The sequence below is a fragment of the Gymnoscopelus braueri genome (genome assembly GCF_963280865.1).
Source record: "Gymnoscopelus braueri genome assembly, chromosome: 23".
NCBI classification, from domain to species: Eukaryota; Metazoa; Chordata; class Actinopteri; order Myctophiformes; family Myctophidae; genus Gymnoscopelus; species Gymnoscopelus braueri.
The window spans coordinates 16,296,067-16,309,113 of NC_137625.1; the positions used below are offsets into that span (position 1 = coordinate 16,296,067).

A 13,047-nucleotide genomic window follows, 5' to 3' on the forward strand; every position below is an offset into this window, starting at 1 on the left:
TGAAATGGTGTTGCAGATTAAACTTTTTCATAGATGTCATACATACTGTAGATCAATAGATGTGTTTGACATATCATTAGTGTTGTGTAAATTCATGTTTTTTGTTGACTTTATCTTTTCTATTAATATGTTGGATTCATGTTAATGTGTATTTTCAGACATTTAACCACTTAAACCCTCAATACTTAGTAAACTTGACCGTTAGCTCAGTACTTGGTCTGCTCTCTTTTTTTCCCTATACACCAAACCTTTGCCGAAAATAGCAGATCTTCAAGCCCACAACGCCTCGCAGCGCGAGGCGTTGTGAGCTTGTAGATCTGCTATTTCCGGCTAATGTTCCGCTCAGAATAGGGATGCTAGGGTTCATGCTAAGTGGTTAATGTAGCGGACCCCCTGTAGTAACTCTGAGGACCCCCTGTTGAAGACCCCTGATCTAAGTAGTGATGGATTGTGGTGGAAGAAGTACTTAACCCCTTGAAACCTAGCGTCCCTATATTCTGGGCTTGTAGATTGGCTATTTTTGGCCATGGGATTTGGTGTAGAGGGAAAAAAAGGAGCGTACTAAGTATAGAGCCCTGAGGGACCCCGGTCAACTAAGTATATACTGTAGGGTTTAAGTAGTTAAGTAAAAGTAGCAATACCGCAAAGTAGAATTGATACAACTTCCAATTAAGCAGAATAGTTAGTAGTAATAGTAATTATTAATGCATTCATTACTTAAGGTAAAGGTGTGGCTGATTTTAATTACTTTATCTTCTGCTGGGTATATTAACCTATAATAATATAATTAAAATGTATTTATCACTTAATGTTGTATGTTTTGTATTAATAATCTAAACCTTCAAAGTAACTAGTTACTAAAGCTGTCATCAGCTGTAAATGCATTGGAGTAAAAAAGTACAATATTTGCCACTGAGATGTAGTTGAGTAGAAGTACAAAAATGTAAGTAAAGTGAAAGTACCTCAAAAACTGTATCGAAGTATAGTACTTGAGTAAATTTACTTAGTTACTTCCCACCACTGCATGTCACAGCGTCCCCGCCATGGGGTTGTAACTGGTGTCTGTATGCACACGTTGTGTAGAGTCAAGTTGCTACCAATTTCTTTCAGCAGACGCTCAGAAAGATGAGTGATGTATGTATCCGCGTGTTGTACTACGACGTTGCCATGGCTTCAGTCAATCATGCGATGACTGGTTCTGCTTATGGCGTCCTTCGCTGACCGTGACCGCCATCTCAGCGCACCGAGAGACACGACTGACAGGAAAAATGCTGAGCGCTCGCTGACATTTTTCTATATGCAGCTTTGCCCGGTGGCTTATGTAATGTGTTAGTCGTGGTTTTGTCCGATTGGCTCAGAGTGCACCACGCTCTAACGCCAAACAGATGCCGGCCTCATCCGCCCGCCTTTTATTTGAGTATCCATACAGTGAAGATGATTGTTTGTTGTTGACCCAACATTTTCTTTTTCTGGTTTCAATCGGGCCCGCGTCGGAGAGGTTCTTTCGAGTGGCTGTGCAATAATTCCCCCATAATGCGAAACATGTCCTCCGTAAAGTTCTTGGGGTTTCGAAGCAAATTTTATTTGCTGTGGTCCACCGACCAATATAGCCTCCAACAACGATGCAGATGCGAGATATGTTCTAAGGGGATGGAATGGTGTCGTTTTCAATTGAGGTTGCAGGCTTTGTATGTCAATGTTTTGTCTGTCAAGTAAACGATGTCCTGTCACTGCTGGGTCTGGTCTTAATGTTGAGCCTTGCTTTTACTTTATTTTTTATCAGGTGAATCGTTGGACAGTGGCTCCACAACAGTGGCTCCACAACCAAGGAGTAAGTGTCCTCTTATCACGTCCCTCATCAACCTTCATCAACCTGACCTTAATCAACCATATCTCCCATCTTTGTTTCGGCCATAATCGGATCTTTTTCCTCACATGACATGCCTGTTCTCATTTACGTGGCCAAACTTGAATGTTTTCATTTTGAACTAGGCTTTTTTTCTTTAGAATATTATAAACATGCACTTGCACGATATCTGACCCGCGATGCACGATGTCTACTCCTTTGTAGCTCCGACCACGACCAAGATCTCGTGCTTTGTGCACATAAACACCAGAATCGTCGGCGGGCATGAAGTCCACGGCACAGATGGCAGCTGGGTCGTCAGCATCCAGAGAGAGTAAGATGTTTTACGCTTTCATGTGTGTCAGCGTTGAGACGGATTCATTCGCCGTTGCACGGTGGCGTCAGATTCAGATTGACTTGCGTAGCGGTCGATACCGAGTACTGATCTGATACCGGTGTGTATCTAGGACAGAGGTTCTCAAAGTGGGGTCCAGGGACCATCTGGGTTCCTTGAGGGGGTTCCAAATGGGCCCTTACAGGTCTGTAACTCTGAGAGTGCACAAATGGAACCGAATGGACCCTTACGGGTCCATTCGGTTCCATTTGTGCACTCTCAGAGTTATGAGGGGTCCTTGAAATTGAATGGTTTGAGAACCAGTGATCTAGGAATAAAAGAAAATCCATTAATAATTGTTAATGTACAGCTACAAGTTAGTAAAATTATACAGTAAGAGTATGAAACAGTCATACAACCTCAACTGAAGCAATAAAAAATATGACTGTAAATGAAACATGTGATTAATTACGTGGTATTGGTGTGACATAGACTGGTATACTCGCCGAAACCGATACCATGCATTTTAGGCAGTATCGGCAGCTTTTCCGATACTGGCATTGGTATCGGAACAACTCAACATAATACCTACAAAATACCTAAAAGACCTACAAACTCTGTCCGTCGGCTATTTTCGGCACGTGACGCCATCGCGCAACGGAGCATGATTTTAGCCATTAGCGGTTTGCTCAAACAAATGGAGCATGCTTGGAGTTGATGCATGATGACACACACACCGATGTGATGAATTGAATGTACAATATTTCTTCCCAGGAATGCTCATTTGTGTGGTGGCTCATTGATCAGAGAGAATTGGGTGTTGACAGATCAACAGTGCTTCACCTCCTGGTAATTCATTCATTCATTCATTCATTCATTCATGCATTCAATGATTTATTCAACCTCTCACTCATTCGCCCACTTGATGCTGCGTTCAAGACAACTCAGAACTTGTTAGTGTCACACATCAGACATTTCTGTCCTCTAGCACAGTGGTTTTCAACCCTTTTCATATCACGGTCCATTATTTATTCGGCATTCGAGCCACGGACCACCGTTTGATGAGATTTAGACTTTCAGACCCAAAACGTAGAAAATGTCTTCTACATTCTCTAATTGTGTGTACTTCTTGTAAATTAAGTAATGCAGATGTTTAACAAACAACAAACTCTTGAGAGCGTAAAGTGAAACCAAATGGACCCGTAAGGCTTTGGCTTCATTTCACCCTCTCAAGAATTAAAGATCTACCTAATAAGGGTCAATTTGGTTACCAACTCCCCATCATTTAGCTGGGGACCACCTGGAACCCCCTCAAGGACCACTGGTGGTCCCCGGACCACTGGTTGAGAACGTAGACACATATTGCACGATTACAAATCATGTGTAGAAAAGTAAACGACACCTTTTATCATTACATTCCTATCACTAACCGTGAAGGATGGCGTGCTTCAGCCATGTGTTTGCTGCTATGGGGCAAGTCACAGCTCTGAAACGATGAGCAAATGTCGTTTTAGAAACCGGTTGTGGAATTTTGTTGAACTCAGCATCCCTCACCTTGTCCCGTTGTCATTCACCTATACCATTTACCCTGTCCCCGTGTTTCCTCTACTTAGTAAAGTGTTTCACAAACATGGGGTAAATGGCGTCGTGGACACAGGCTTAATATAAGTGATTAATTAATAATGTATTTTTGTACGTTTGGGTTCTGGAGAGACACCACATTTCTGTTAGGATCTTGAGCTGAAAAGGTTTAGGAACCCCAGTTCTATTGCTGTTTTCTGGTCCCTTTGTTGATGTTGTTATAAGTGCAGAATATATCCTGTTTATTGTAGTAGCGGGTGAGAGATAGATGGAATACCTCACTTGGAAGCCTCCAGATCTCAAACATTTCTGTAGCAGTGAACGTTTCATAATATACTGTGTATTTCTAGATCTGCAAAAAGGACATTGAATGAAGACTTCTCTGAAGTTATCAGTTGTGTTTAAACACTATGATCATATGTGTCTCTCAAAGTGCTAGCTGTATCAGTGTTGTTGGGTTCAGCTGTGCTGAAAGTCTGGTGAAAGGAGTATTGTACGGTTTGAAAATAAACCAACAGCCAGTTCTGATGCTTTACAGGGACAAAGTTCCTCTGTACAATGTTGAGACGTAAGGCTTTTGACTTCTGGCGCTACAAGGCAGTTGTAGTAAAGAGCGAGCGTGTATAGTTCGGATATTTATGTATTTTGGAAAACTTGAAACTGACATTTTGACAGTAATGACATGCCCAAAATAGGGACCTTGAAAGAGGTTGAACTGGCACAGTAATCGTGAGATGAATTTGAATTGAAATTCTATTTATTTGTATGTATATAAAATATCTATATTTGGCGCCCCCTGGCAGAACCTGTGTTCTCTAGGACAGAAAACACAAGTGGTTGAAGGCAGTTTTTGGCAGAAATTGGACTTTCTCCCACAGGCCTAGTGGTGTGCAGCCGTCCTCTTGTATGCCTTTGTGCAGGACTTGCATGAAATTACTTATTTACACGGTGGGCCTTGGAATGTTGTGTTTGCCCATAGGTTTGCCAAAAGGAATGATTGTTCCACTGAACTAAACACACCACATGTAATGTTTAATTCTGTTGGATATGAAATTCACAACAACATATCTCTGAAATGCCTGAGCTTGATGCCAAAAAGTATGTTTCCTGTGAACATGTTTGGCTAATTCAAAGCCGATGAGTCTTATTGTTCGGGGGTAAATCAGATTTAATGCCATTTGTCATTTTAACCGGTTTGCACTTATGTACTATGAACATGCAATAAATAAAGGGTCCGTCAATTCCACACCTATGGTATATCGTCTCTGTCGGGTGGAAACCTCATATGTCCAAAACTGTTACTTTTCAGGGTTCAAATAAAAAAAGCATCAAAGGTAGCAGATCCACAAGTTCGAAACGCGTCGCTTCGCGCCGCGTTTCGAGCCGCGTTTCGAGCTTGTGGATCTGCTACCTTTGATGCTTTTGCGTGACGCTGTACGACGATCAAGCACAAAAGACACACAAAGTTAGAATATGGAGATGGGAGGTTTCCCGCCCGACAGCAACGATACAATACCATAAAAATGAAGATTTCTCTTTTGCTGGGCAGCGTTCCAGATCTGAAGGATTACAGCGTGCAGGTGGGCCTCCGTCACCTCAACGAGTCCTCGCTCCACCCAAGGCTACTCATCTCCCGTCTCATCTGCGGTCCAGAGGGATCCAATCTGGTTCTGCTTAAGCTGGCAACGTAAGTAAACTGCCTTCCTCTGATATTTATGGTTGCATAATTGCAGCGCTGAGCGTGATTATATCGGAGCTCAAATCGAATCAATCTGATATTGTTTGCGAGAGTCTCGAGCTGGTTTTAGGGACGTGCGCTCTAAAAACCGCCCCTATTCCGGGGGTGGACATTCGGATGAATGTAGCAGATCTACAGGCTCGGTTGTGAGCTTGTAGCTCAGCTATTTTTGCCTTGCCCCAAGAGATTTTCTGTAGAGGGGGGAAAAAAGGAGCGGAACAACTATAGAGCCCAGGGGGGACCCCAGTCAACAAAGTATATAGGGTTTAATTGGTTAAGACAAGAGATTTCCCTCATGATTCCTTTAAGACCTCAGAAATCCCGGCTAAAATGCTTTTGGTGTGTGCTTACCGAGAACGATGCTAGTGTGATTATCACGGTATAGAAGCGGAACTGTTTTAGATTAACCACTTAAACCCTATATGGTGGACCGGAGAGTCCCTCAGGCCTCTATTCTAGTGTGTTTTCAGTGTTCTGATATTGTGGGGAAAGCTTTCGCTGAAAATAGCAGATCGACAAGCTCACAACGGGTCGCAATGCGTTGTGAGCTTGTCGATCTGCTATTTTCAGTGAAAGCTTTCCTTACAATACGGATGCTGGGGTTCAAGTGGTTCAGAAAGCTTTCAATGTCCACTAATTTCAACATCTATCCTGATTATTTTTTGTAGATACTATTAAATCCATTCATTCATTAATTCTGTCCTGTTTCGCTGTTTTACGCCTGCATTACCACAGGCCTGCCCCAGTGTCTGAAGGTGCTTCCAACATCCACCTGCCAGTAAAAGAGTGCAGCATCACTGAAGGAACCAACTGCACCATGTACGGATGGGGGGAGACCAAAAGTATGGCCTTTTCTTAACCCTTATGCTATGTCACATTAGCCTGACACTCAGCCTGAATTTTCACCACACCCTGAATGCGAGGCTAGCGATTTCAGGCGCGTGCGTGCGTGCGTGTGTGTGATCTCTAATCTCACAAACTGCTGAACCGATCACAGAAGTACCCATGTTTTATATACATATATATATTTTAAAACATTTAACTATAATTTTACAATGGAAGTCATTGGAGCTCTGATTGGGCTGAAACCTTGTCCAAATTATACTGTGCCAGTTCAGACAACGCTGGAATACCTTCTCACTTAATGTTTTTTTTCTCTTGGGTTTTTAGATACAGGACACGACGAGTCTCTGAAGGCAGTAACGATGCCCATGGTCAATAACGACATATGTTCCCGACTCAAAGGGGCTGCGGGGGACAGCAGAGTATGTGCCGGTGGCAAGAGGGGCGAAGGAGTGTGCGACGTAAGACATCTATACTCCTCCGCTCTCAAGAGGGCATGCGACACGAACGTACACATAAGTGCATAGGAATTATGCCAGATCATTTGCAGATGTTGGCATTTTTTTTATTTCTGTAATATGTAAATTTTCGCTCATTTTAGTGACAGCCAAAAAGTTGGTAGATGTTTTTAATTAGGGCCTTGGCAGCGAAACAGACATTTTCAGTACAAAGTCGTGCTTATGGTACAAAAGCCCTGTGATGTATATGTGTGGTTTACTGTCTCCTTCCAGAAAGACAACGGTGGGCCGCTGGTTTGCCAGGAGCATGAGCGGAAAGTCATCATCGGTGTCAGCATCCAAAGGACCAAATGTGCTTCGTCGCAGCCTGCGCTCTTCGTCAATGTGGCGTTCTACTCTCAGTGGATTTACAAAGTCTTCCGACTCTACCCCAGTTAAGGGAGGTGTTACTGGTGTGATGGTGTGAAAACTAACTCCACACAGGACTGTCTGAACCCCCGTAGCCGTGCAAGAGGACGGGGTGGACCCATGCCAGAAAATTCCTAGATCTGTCCAACCTCGATGCATAAGAAGGCCACTGGGAGATATAAGTGTAAGGAAACTGACTTTTTGGAATATGGCCTTTCTGGGATTTAGCAGCATGAACATATCACCTGACAGAGACGATAGGAATTAGGGGCTGGAGGAACGTAGCGTGAGGACACGCTATATGATTGGGTCAACAGAATGTCACAAAGTTTCACTGTCTATGCAAACGAAAGAAATTCAGGATATTGATATAATTTTTTCAACATAGGTCTTAGGCACATGGACAATTCATACCTTATTTTGGCCAAACAGTATACAGAAACTCTGAAGCCATGCAACAACAAAAAAAGACAGTGTGGTACCTGTGACAATAACCCTGTCTCCTGGAAATACTTGAATATGGACAGAGCCACAAGAGACAGTGTTCTGTGGCTGAAAGACGTGACTGTGGCTCGTGTCGTTTGTATGATGATCTACGTGTCACGTCGTCTGTTAAATCTTTACCTCCCACAAGACTTTTTGTGGATACAAAGAGATTTGATTAGAGTCCCAAGGTAATGTAGTTTGTTTAGTTAATAAACAAACTACATTACGGCATTTGGAGTAACGTCTTTTTTTTTTACGTTCAACATACAATATAGGAATTTTGAGTAAAGATGAGAAATTTAGCCTACTCCAGATAACCCGACAGGGCTACCATTGCTGGCCTATTAGCTAACTGCTGCAGTGATGGTAAACATGAAGTGATTCAGCTAGCAGTACTGTAGCTGAACTTATTTTCCCAAGTTAGCTGTACCCGTTACTTTCCCCTCTGTGTTACTAAAGCCTAATTTATACTTAGTTGGGTGCCGGATGTCACGCACCGAAAATAGTGGATCTACAAGCTCACAACGTGTTGCAGTGCGGTACGTTGTGAAGTTGTATATTGGCTATTTTTACCCCAAGTATAAATTGGGTGGGGGGTTGTGTAACTGTACCAGAGCTTATGCTAACAGTTTTAGCATGAGAAGAGCCATGTCAAATATGACATGGTGGTTTGGTCTCCACTTTGGAGGGAACTATAGCCCCTGGCGGGCTGCGTGTGTGGTCAGTAAGACATGTTTTAGGTTTCGTGCTAAGCAACTCTTGTACATAACAGCAGAATTTATCGAGTATGTTTCTGGCACGCTTGTAATATTGTATAGGTCTTATAGATCTGGAATATTTTTGGCTGACTTAGAAACCACCTAGAGGTTACTGTTGCCTCTGGTCATGTTTTGATATTTAAACGATTTGTAGTTTGTAAGTAGTAGCGATATTTATTTTTTGTTAACTTTGAGGGGCGTTTCCTCTGTTTTTTCTTTTTTTTTCCTTCGTTTTTTCTTCATGTGACCTCGATTGCACTGTCATTTCAACACAACCTCCAGTATTCAATCACGCCAGGCAGCTTTAACTGACTTACTGACAGTGGTTCTCAAACATTTTCATATCAAGGAACCCCAAATGGATATGTATTTAGCCACAGACCCCCATTTGAACCGGGGGGCCTGAACCCCCTCAAGGATCCATTTTGAGAACCACTGGTATTGACACTCAAATGTCACATTTAGCTCGAAGGTGTGTTTACATGCACATTAATATGCCAATCACGGTTATTGAAATGATCATGTACAACAAGGCAAACATTTTAAGTGGGTAAAGCCCCCAACCCCAATTAAGACAGACCAATAAAATAAACCCCAATTACGACAGCTGTGTTAATAGCCACGAATGCGACAAATGTCACTGTTGCTGTGACTTTACACCAAATTAGGTACACATAATATCTGGAGGCATGTGACAATGAGTGTCAAACAGCTTTTTGATATTCCATACTGTTTGCCTGTAATTGGCTTCCAAAAACATTGGGAGTGGCCTAACTCTTACAAAGAAACCAGAGCGAGCCTTATATTAGAGAGTTCCGCCACTGAGGGGGCAGAAACAGCGTTGGTCACGTGGTTCATGTAAACTGGAAATAGTTACAAACACCCATAGACTCCAATGCATTCCGTAAACTTCCGGTTTAGGGCTTTGTCACTATTCACCAATAGAAGGCTATGTAGAAGACCTGGCCCGAAGAAATGGACGGCGGTGACTTAACTCTCCTTGAATGGCTCTGAAAGAAACCCTCCATAATGATCGCAACATCAATTCAACCTCAAATTGGAATCGCATGTTGAGGTTCCTCTATAGAGCGCACCTCCGAAATCGCTTTTACTTCTGCCCACAGGGGTGCCAGAAATGTGCAAAGTTGAACCGTATGTCGTAGAAATGCTATTTACCCCCACAGCTTCCTCGGGTCCTGCACCTCACAAATTAGGCTACACAACCATGGGTAGGCCTGGCGGAGATTTGCGCTCAGTGGAGCACCCCTTTCTAGTTTGGGCACGTGTACGCTTTGTTAGATTTCTTGTTTGAATAGCCCACAAAGCGACTAGACTATTATTATTAGTTGTTCACCCCTACCCCCGGCAAACGTGATGTTTACAAGCAGAACAGGCAGAGAGACGTTCCGACAGCCAAGTGATTAAAATACCTTGACCACTGAGTCACTGGTTCGATTTGCTGTGTGTCATTCTCTAACTTTCTCTCTATTCCTAGACCGATGCAAACCTGGAGTGCACGTTTGGAGCTTACTCAGTGCAGGAAATTACTATACAAACATCCAAAAAAATAAGCCCTTGCTAATACTAAATCATTGACAGACATACACAGTAAAACCCTCAGTATTATAACTGAGCGTGTAAAATGAGGAGGATTTTACTCTTCATAATTCAAGACCTCATTCTCACTCCCATCCATTTATTTAATATTAGTATCGCACCGCCAGACGGTCAGAGATCTCTGCCTGCTGAGTTTGCACGGTGGAGAAAACCAGCACTAACAAAACCTACGACCACTATTTTGAAAACCCATCCTGATACGGTCCCAATATGAAGTCTTTGCATTGGTTCTACAATGCTGCTATTAATTATTTTATTGTTTCCACCCAGTTTTAGACCCTTCGTTGAGTTTAGACGTCACCAGGTCACCAGACGTCTCAGTAGGCAGAGATCTCTGATCATCTGGCCACGCAATAACTAGGGTTGGGATCTGGAAGTGGAGGAATCGGAGGAACCGGATCCAACATTGAGGAACCGGAATCGGTTCCATCACTGGGGCATCACTGGGGCATCACTGGGGCATCACTGAGGCTGCCATAGCTGAGTGGTTAGTGAGCCCGCCTAGGGAGCCAGAGGCCCTGGTTGCCCCAGGTACGATTCCAGGCCACGCCAGCATATGTGTCGATGAAATGAAATTTGTCCCTGAGCAAGACTCTTAACCCCTAATTGCTCACAGGCCCTCATTGGAAACAAGCCCGCAAGGACTATCATGAACGTCCTGTTAAAAGGAATTATCCTTATCCTTACATTTGGAAGCGTTTTTTATCACACTGTCAGAACCAGTGCTTTCCTGCTTGCTTGGTTCTGAAAGTCCGTACACACCAGTCAATTCAACCTAAAATATATGTTTCCGAATGACTTTTTGTGTCATGAGTGTGTCATGAGTGCATCCACACAGACACACGGATGTTACCCGGTGATGAAAATGACACAATTGTTATTCGGAATTAGGTAGATTTTTCACTGCAAAAATAAAGGCATCAACCTGTATGAATGCGACATCGACTATATGAACAGTCTCGATGTGAAATGCTTGCTGGACATTTTTGTATCATTTCTTCGTCACGTGTGTAAAGACCTTAAAGGTTTAATGACATTCACTTTTACACCACATTCAAAGTCTTTGTCCTGGTCCTTCAAAAGTGTACAAAAAGTTTTAAGTGAAAATTCCATTCCAGTGATCCATGGCAGGTGTTTTTCTCTCACATTTCTAAAGCCTTTTCAACTGCAATGAAAAAAGAAATCTTTGCCTGCGGGTGTCGCTGGTGAGGGATTTTGCCTGTCAATCATCGCCTCTGCTCCGCCCCCCCCCAAAGGAAAGGATAGGGGAGGGGAGGGGCGAGGAGGAGAGTGGGCGGGATTAATCGACTGTGACCTCACTGTCGAAGGGCCAAGCTCAGATTACTTTTCAGCCTAATTATTCAGAAAACCCCAGACCACAGAAAATCCACTGAATGTTCTAAGTTCAGGTTTTTTGGGTGTAATTGAGGTCATAAAACCCCAAATAAAACATTGAAAATAAAAAAAGTGAAAATGAATGTCATGATACCTTTAAGACTACTCTCTGCCAAATAGTAACACTGTTACAAGTCGCACTGTGTAACATTCGTTTCAGGAGTCTTCGTGGCGACACTTCTCATAGCTCCGTTTTGTCTATTCCAATTTCCGGTACATTTCCTACATCACTGTGTGTGTCTGGGGCAGACACGCAAATAAAAAATATTGTTTCGAAAAGTTGCCAACAAAAACATTTATGTGGAATGGTTGTTTGCGAAATATATATACCATCAAAAATACTTGTTTAATTGACAAACGTTACGCTGTATGACTTCGTAGAAATGATGCGTAAGTAAACAAACATTGGTACAAGTCTTTAAAAGTGGTGCACAAATCACTTCATAGGAATGTCAGAGTGTAAATCTGAAAGGACAAATCTCCTCTCAAAGGTTACACAGGAAGTGACCGTATAAAAAGGTGACGCGAGGCATTAACTTCCTGTGACATGGGTGGATCGGTCAGGAGTTCTGCGATCCGAAATGCCTCAGTTCAGTTCAACCATGTTCTCGTGGTTTATTTAATATCATGTCATGTAAATACTCTTATGTACATTTCAATTTGTGATTTTGTAAACTTTTTTTTTTCTTATATTCCTGTATACTGAAAACATTATAATAGCTGCTATTTTGTGTCGGTGGGTTGTTTATTATGTTTTTGTTTTTTTTGTAACCTTTATAATATTTACATTTTAATAAATTAATACATTTGAAATCATCTTCATCTCATTCTCTCTCGCTCTCTCTTTCTATTATGCACTTTCCTTCTGGATTCTCTCGCTGTTTCTCTGTGTGTCTCTGTCTGTATGTCTCTCACTCTCTCTCTTTCTCTCTCTTATATTCTACTACTGCATATATATTTAAATCTATGTGTTATCTTGTAAGCCTATGGATTTCAGTGCATCACATTATAGTGCATGAAATATAACTGGAATCCGCATAGGTTCTTCATTAAGACATGAAGTGTAGAAAGTAGGCTACTTTACAAAAAGAAAAAAAAAGAGGATCTTTGTATGATGAATTTGTAGCCAAAATAAGTAACCCGTTTTGCAATTGTCTGAGATGCATTTTGACCCAGATAAGGCTTTTATAGCTGCACTGCAATTGCTCAACATGAGATAAGATGTACTTCTACCATTACTTTAGTTCTCCAAATGTAAGATTAATTTGCGTGTCACATTATCGCATTAAGCCTGGCCGTGTTTACTTTGGGGCCTGACTTTTCGGTTAACCCCCCTGACAGACGGTTCTCACTAAACTCAGAGACTTCAGTCTCTAGATTAGAAAGCAGAAAATCATGGCTTCAGTCCTGTTGCCAAAGGTGCAGTGGTGGAAAAAGTACTCACTTAAGTAAAAGTATCAATGCTGCAATGTAGAAACACTCTGTTACAAGTAAAAGTCCGGTAATCAAAATTTACTTGAGTAAAAGTACAGAGGTATTGGCATCAAAATATACTTATAGTACCAAACGTAAAAGTACTCATT

The 13,047-nt window shown here is 42.2% G+C and overlaps 1 protein-coding gene across 2 annotated transcripts in view; it reads left to right on the plus strand.

The window, feature by feature from the left end:
* The window catches only part of hgfa (hepatocyte growth factor a), a 36,418-nt gene extending 24,144 nt beyond the window's left edge, over positions 1 to 12,274 (plus strand). For both annotated transcript variants that reach the window (XM_080420745.1, XM_080420746.1), the window contains exons 12-18: positions 1,784 to 1,831; positions 2,072 to 2,180; positions 2,955 to 3,029; positions 5,311 to 5,448; positions 6,235 to 6,341; positions 6,670 to 6,803; positions 7,074 to 12,274. In XM_080420745.1, coding sequence (XP_080276871.1) covers positions 1,784 to 1,831; positions 2,072 to 2,180; positions 2,955 to 3,029; positions 5,311 to 5,448; positions 6,235 to 6,341; positions 6,670 to 6,803; positions 7,074 to 7,238 — 776 coding nt within the window. In that variant the 3' untranslated portion in view covers positions 7,239 to 12,274. The remainder of the gene's footprint in view (positions 1 to 1,783; positions 1,832 to 2,071; positions 2,181 to 2,954; positions 3,030 to 5,310; positions 5,449 to 6,234; positions 6,342 to 6,669; positions 6,804 to 7,073) is intronic.
* The last annotated feature ends 773 nt before the right edge of the window (positions 12,275 to 13,047 follow it).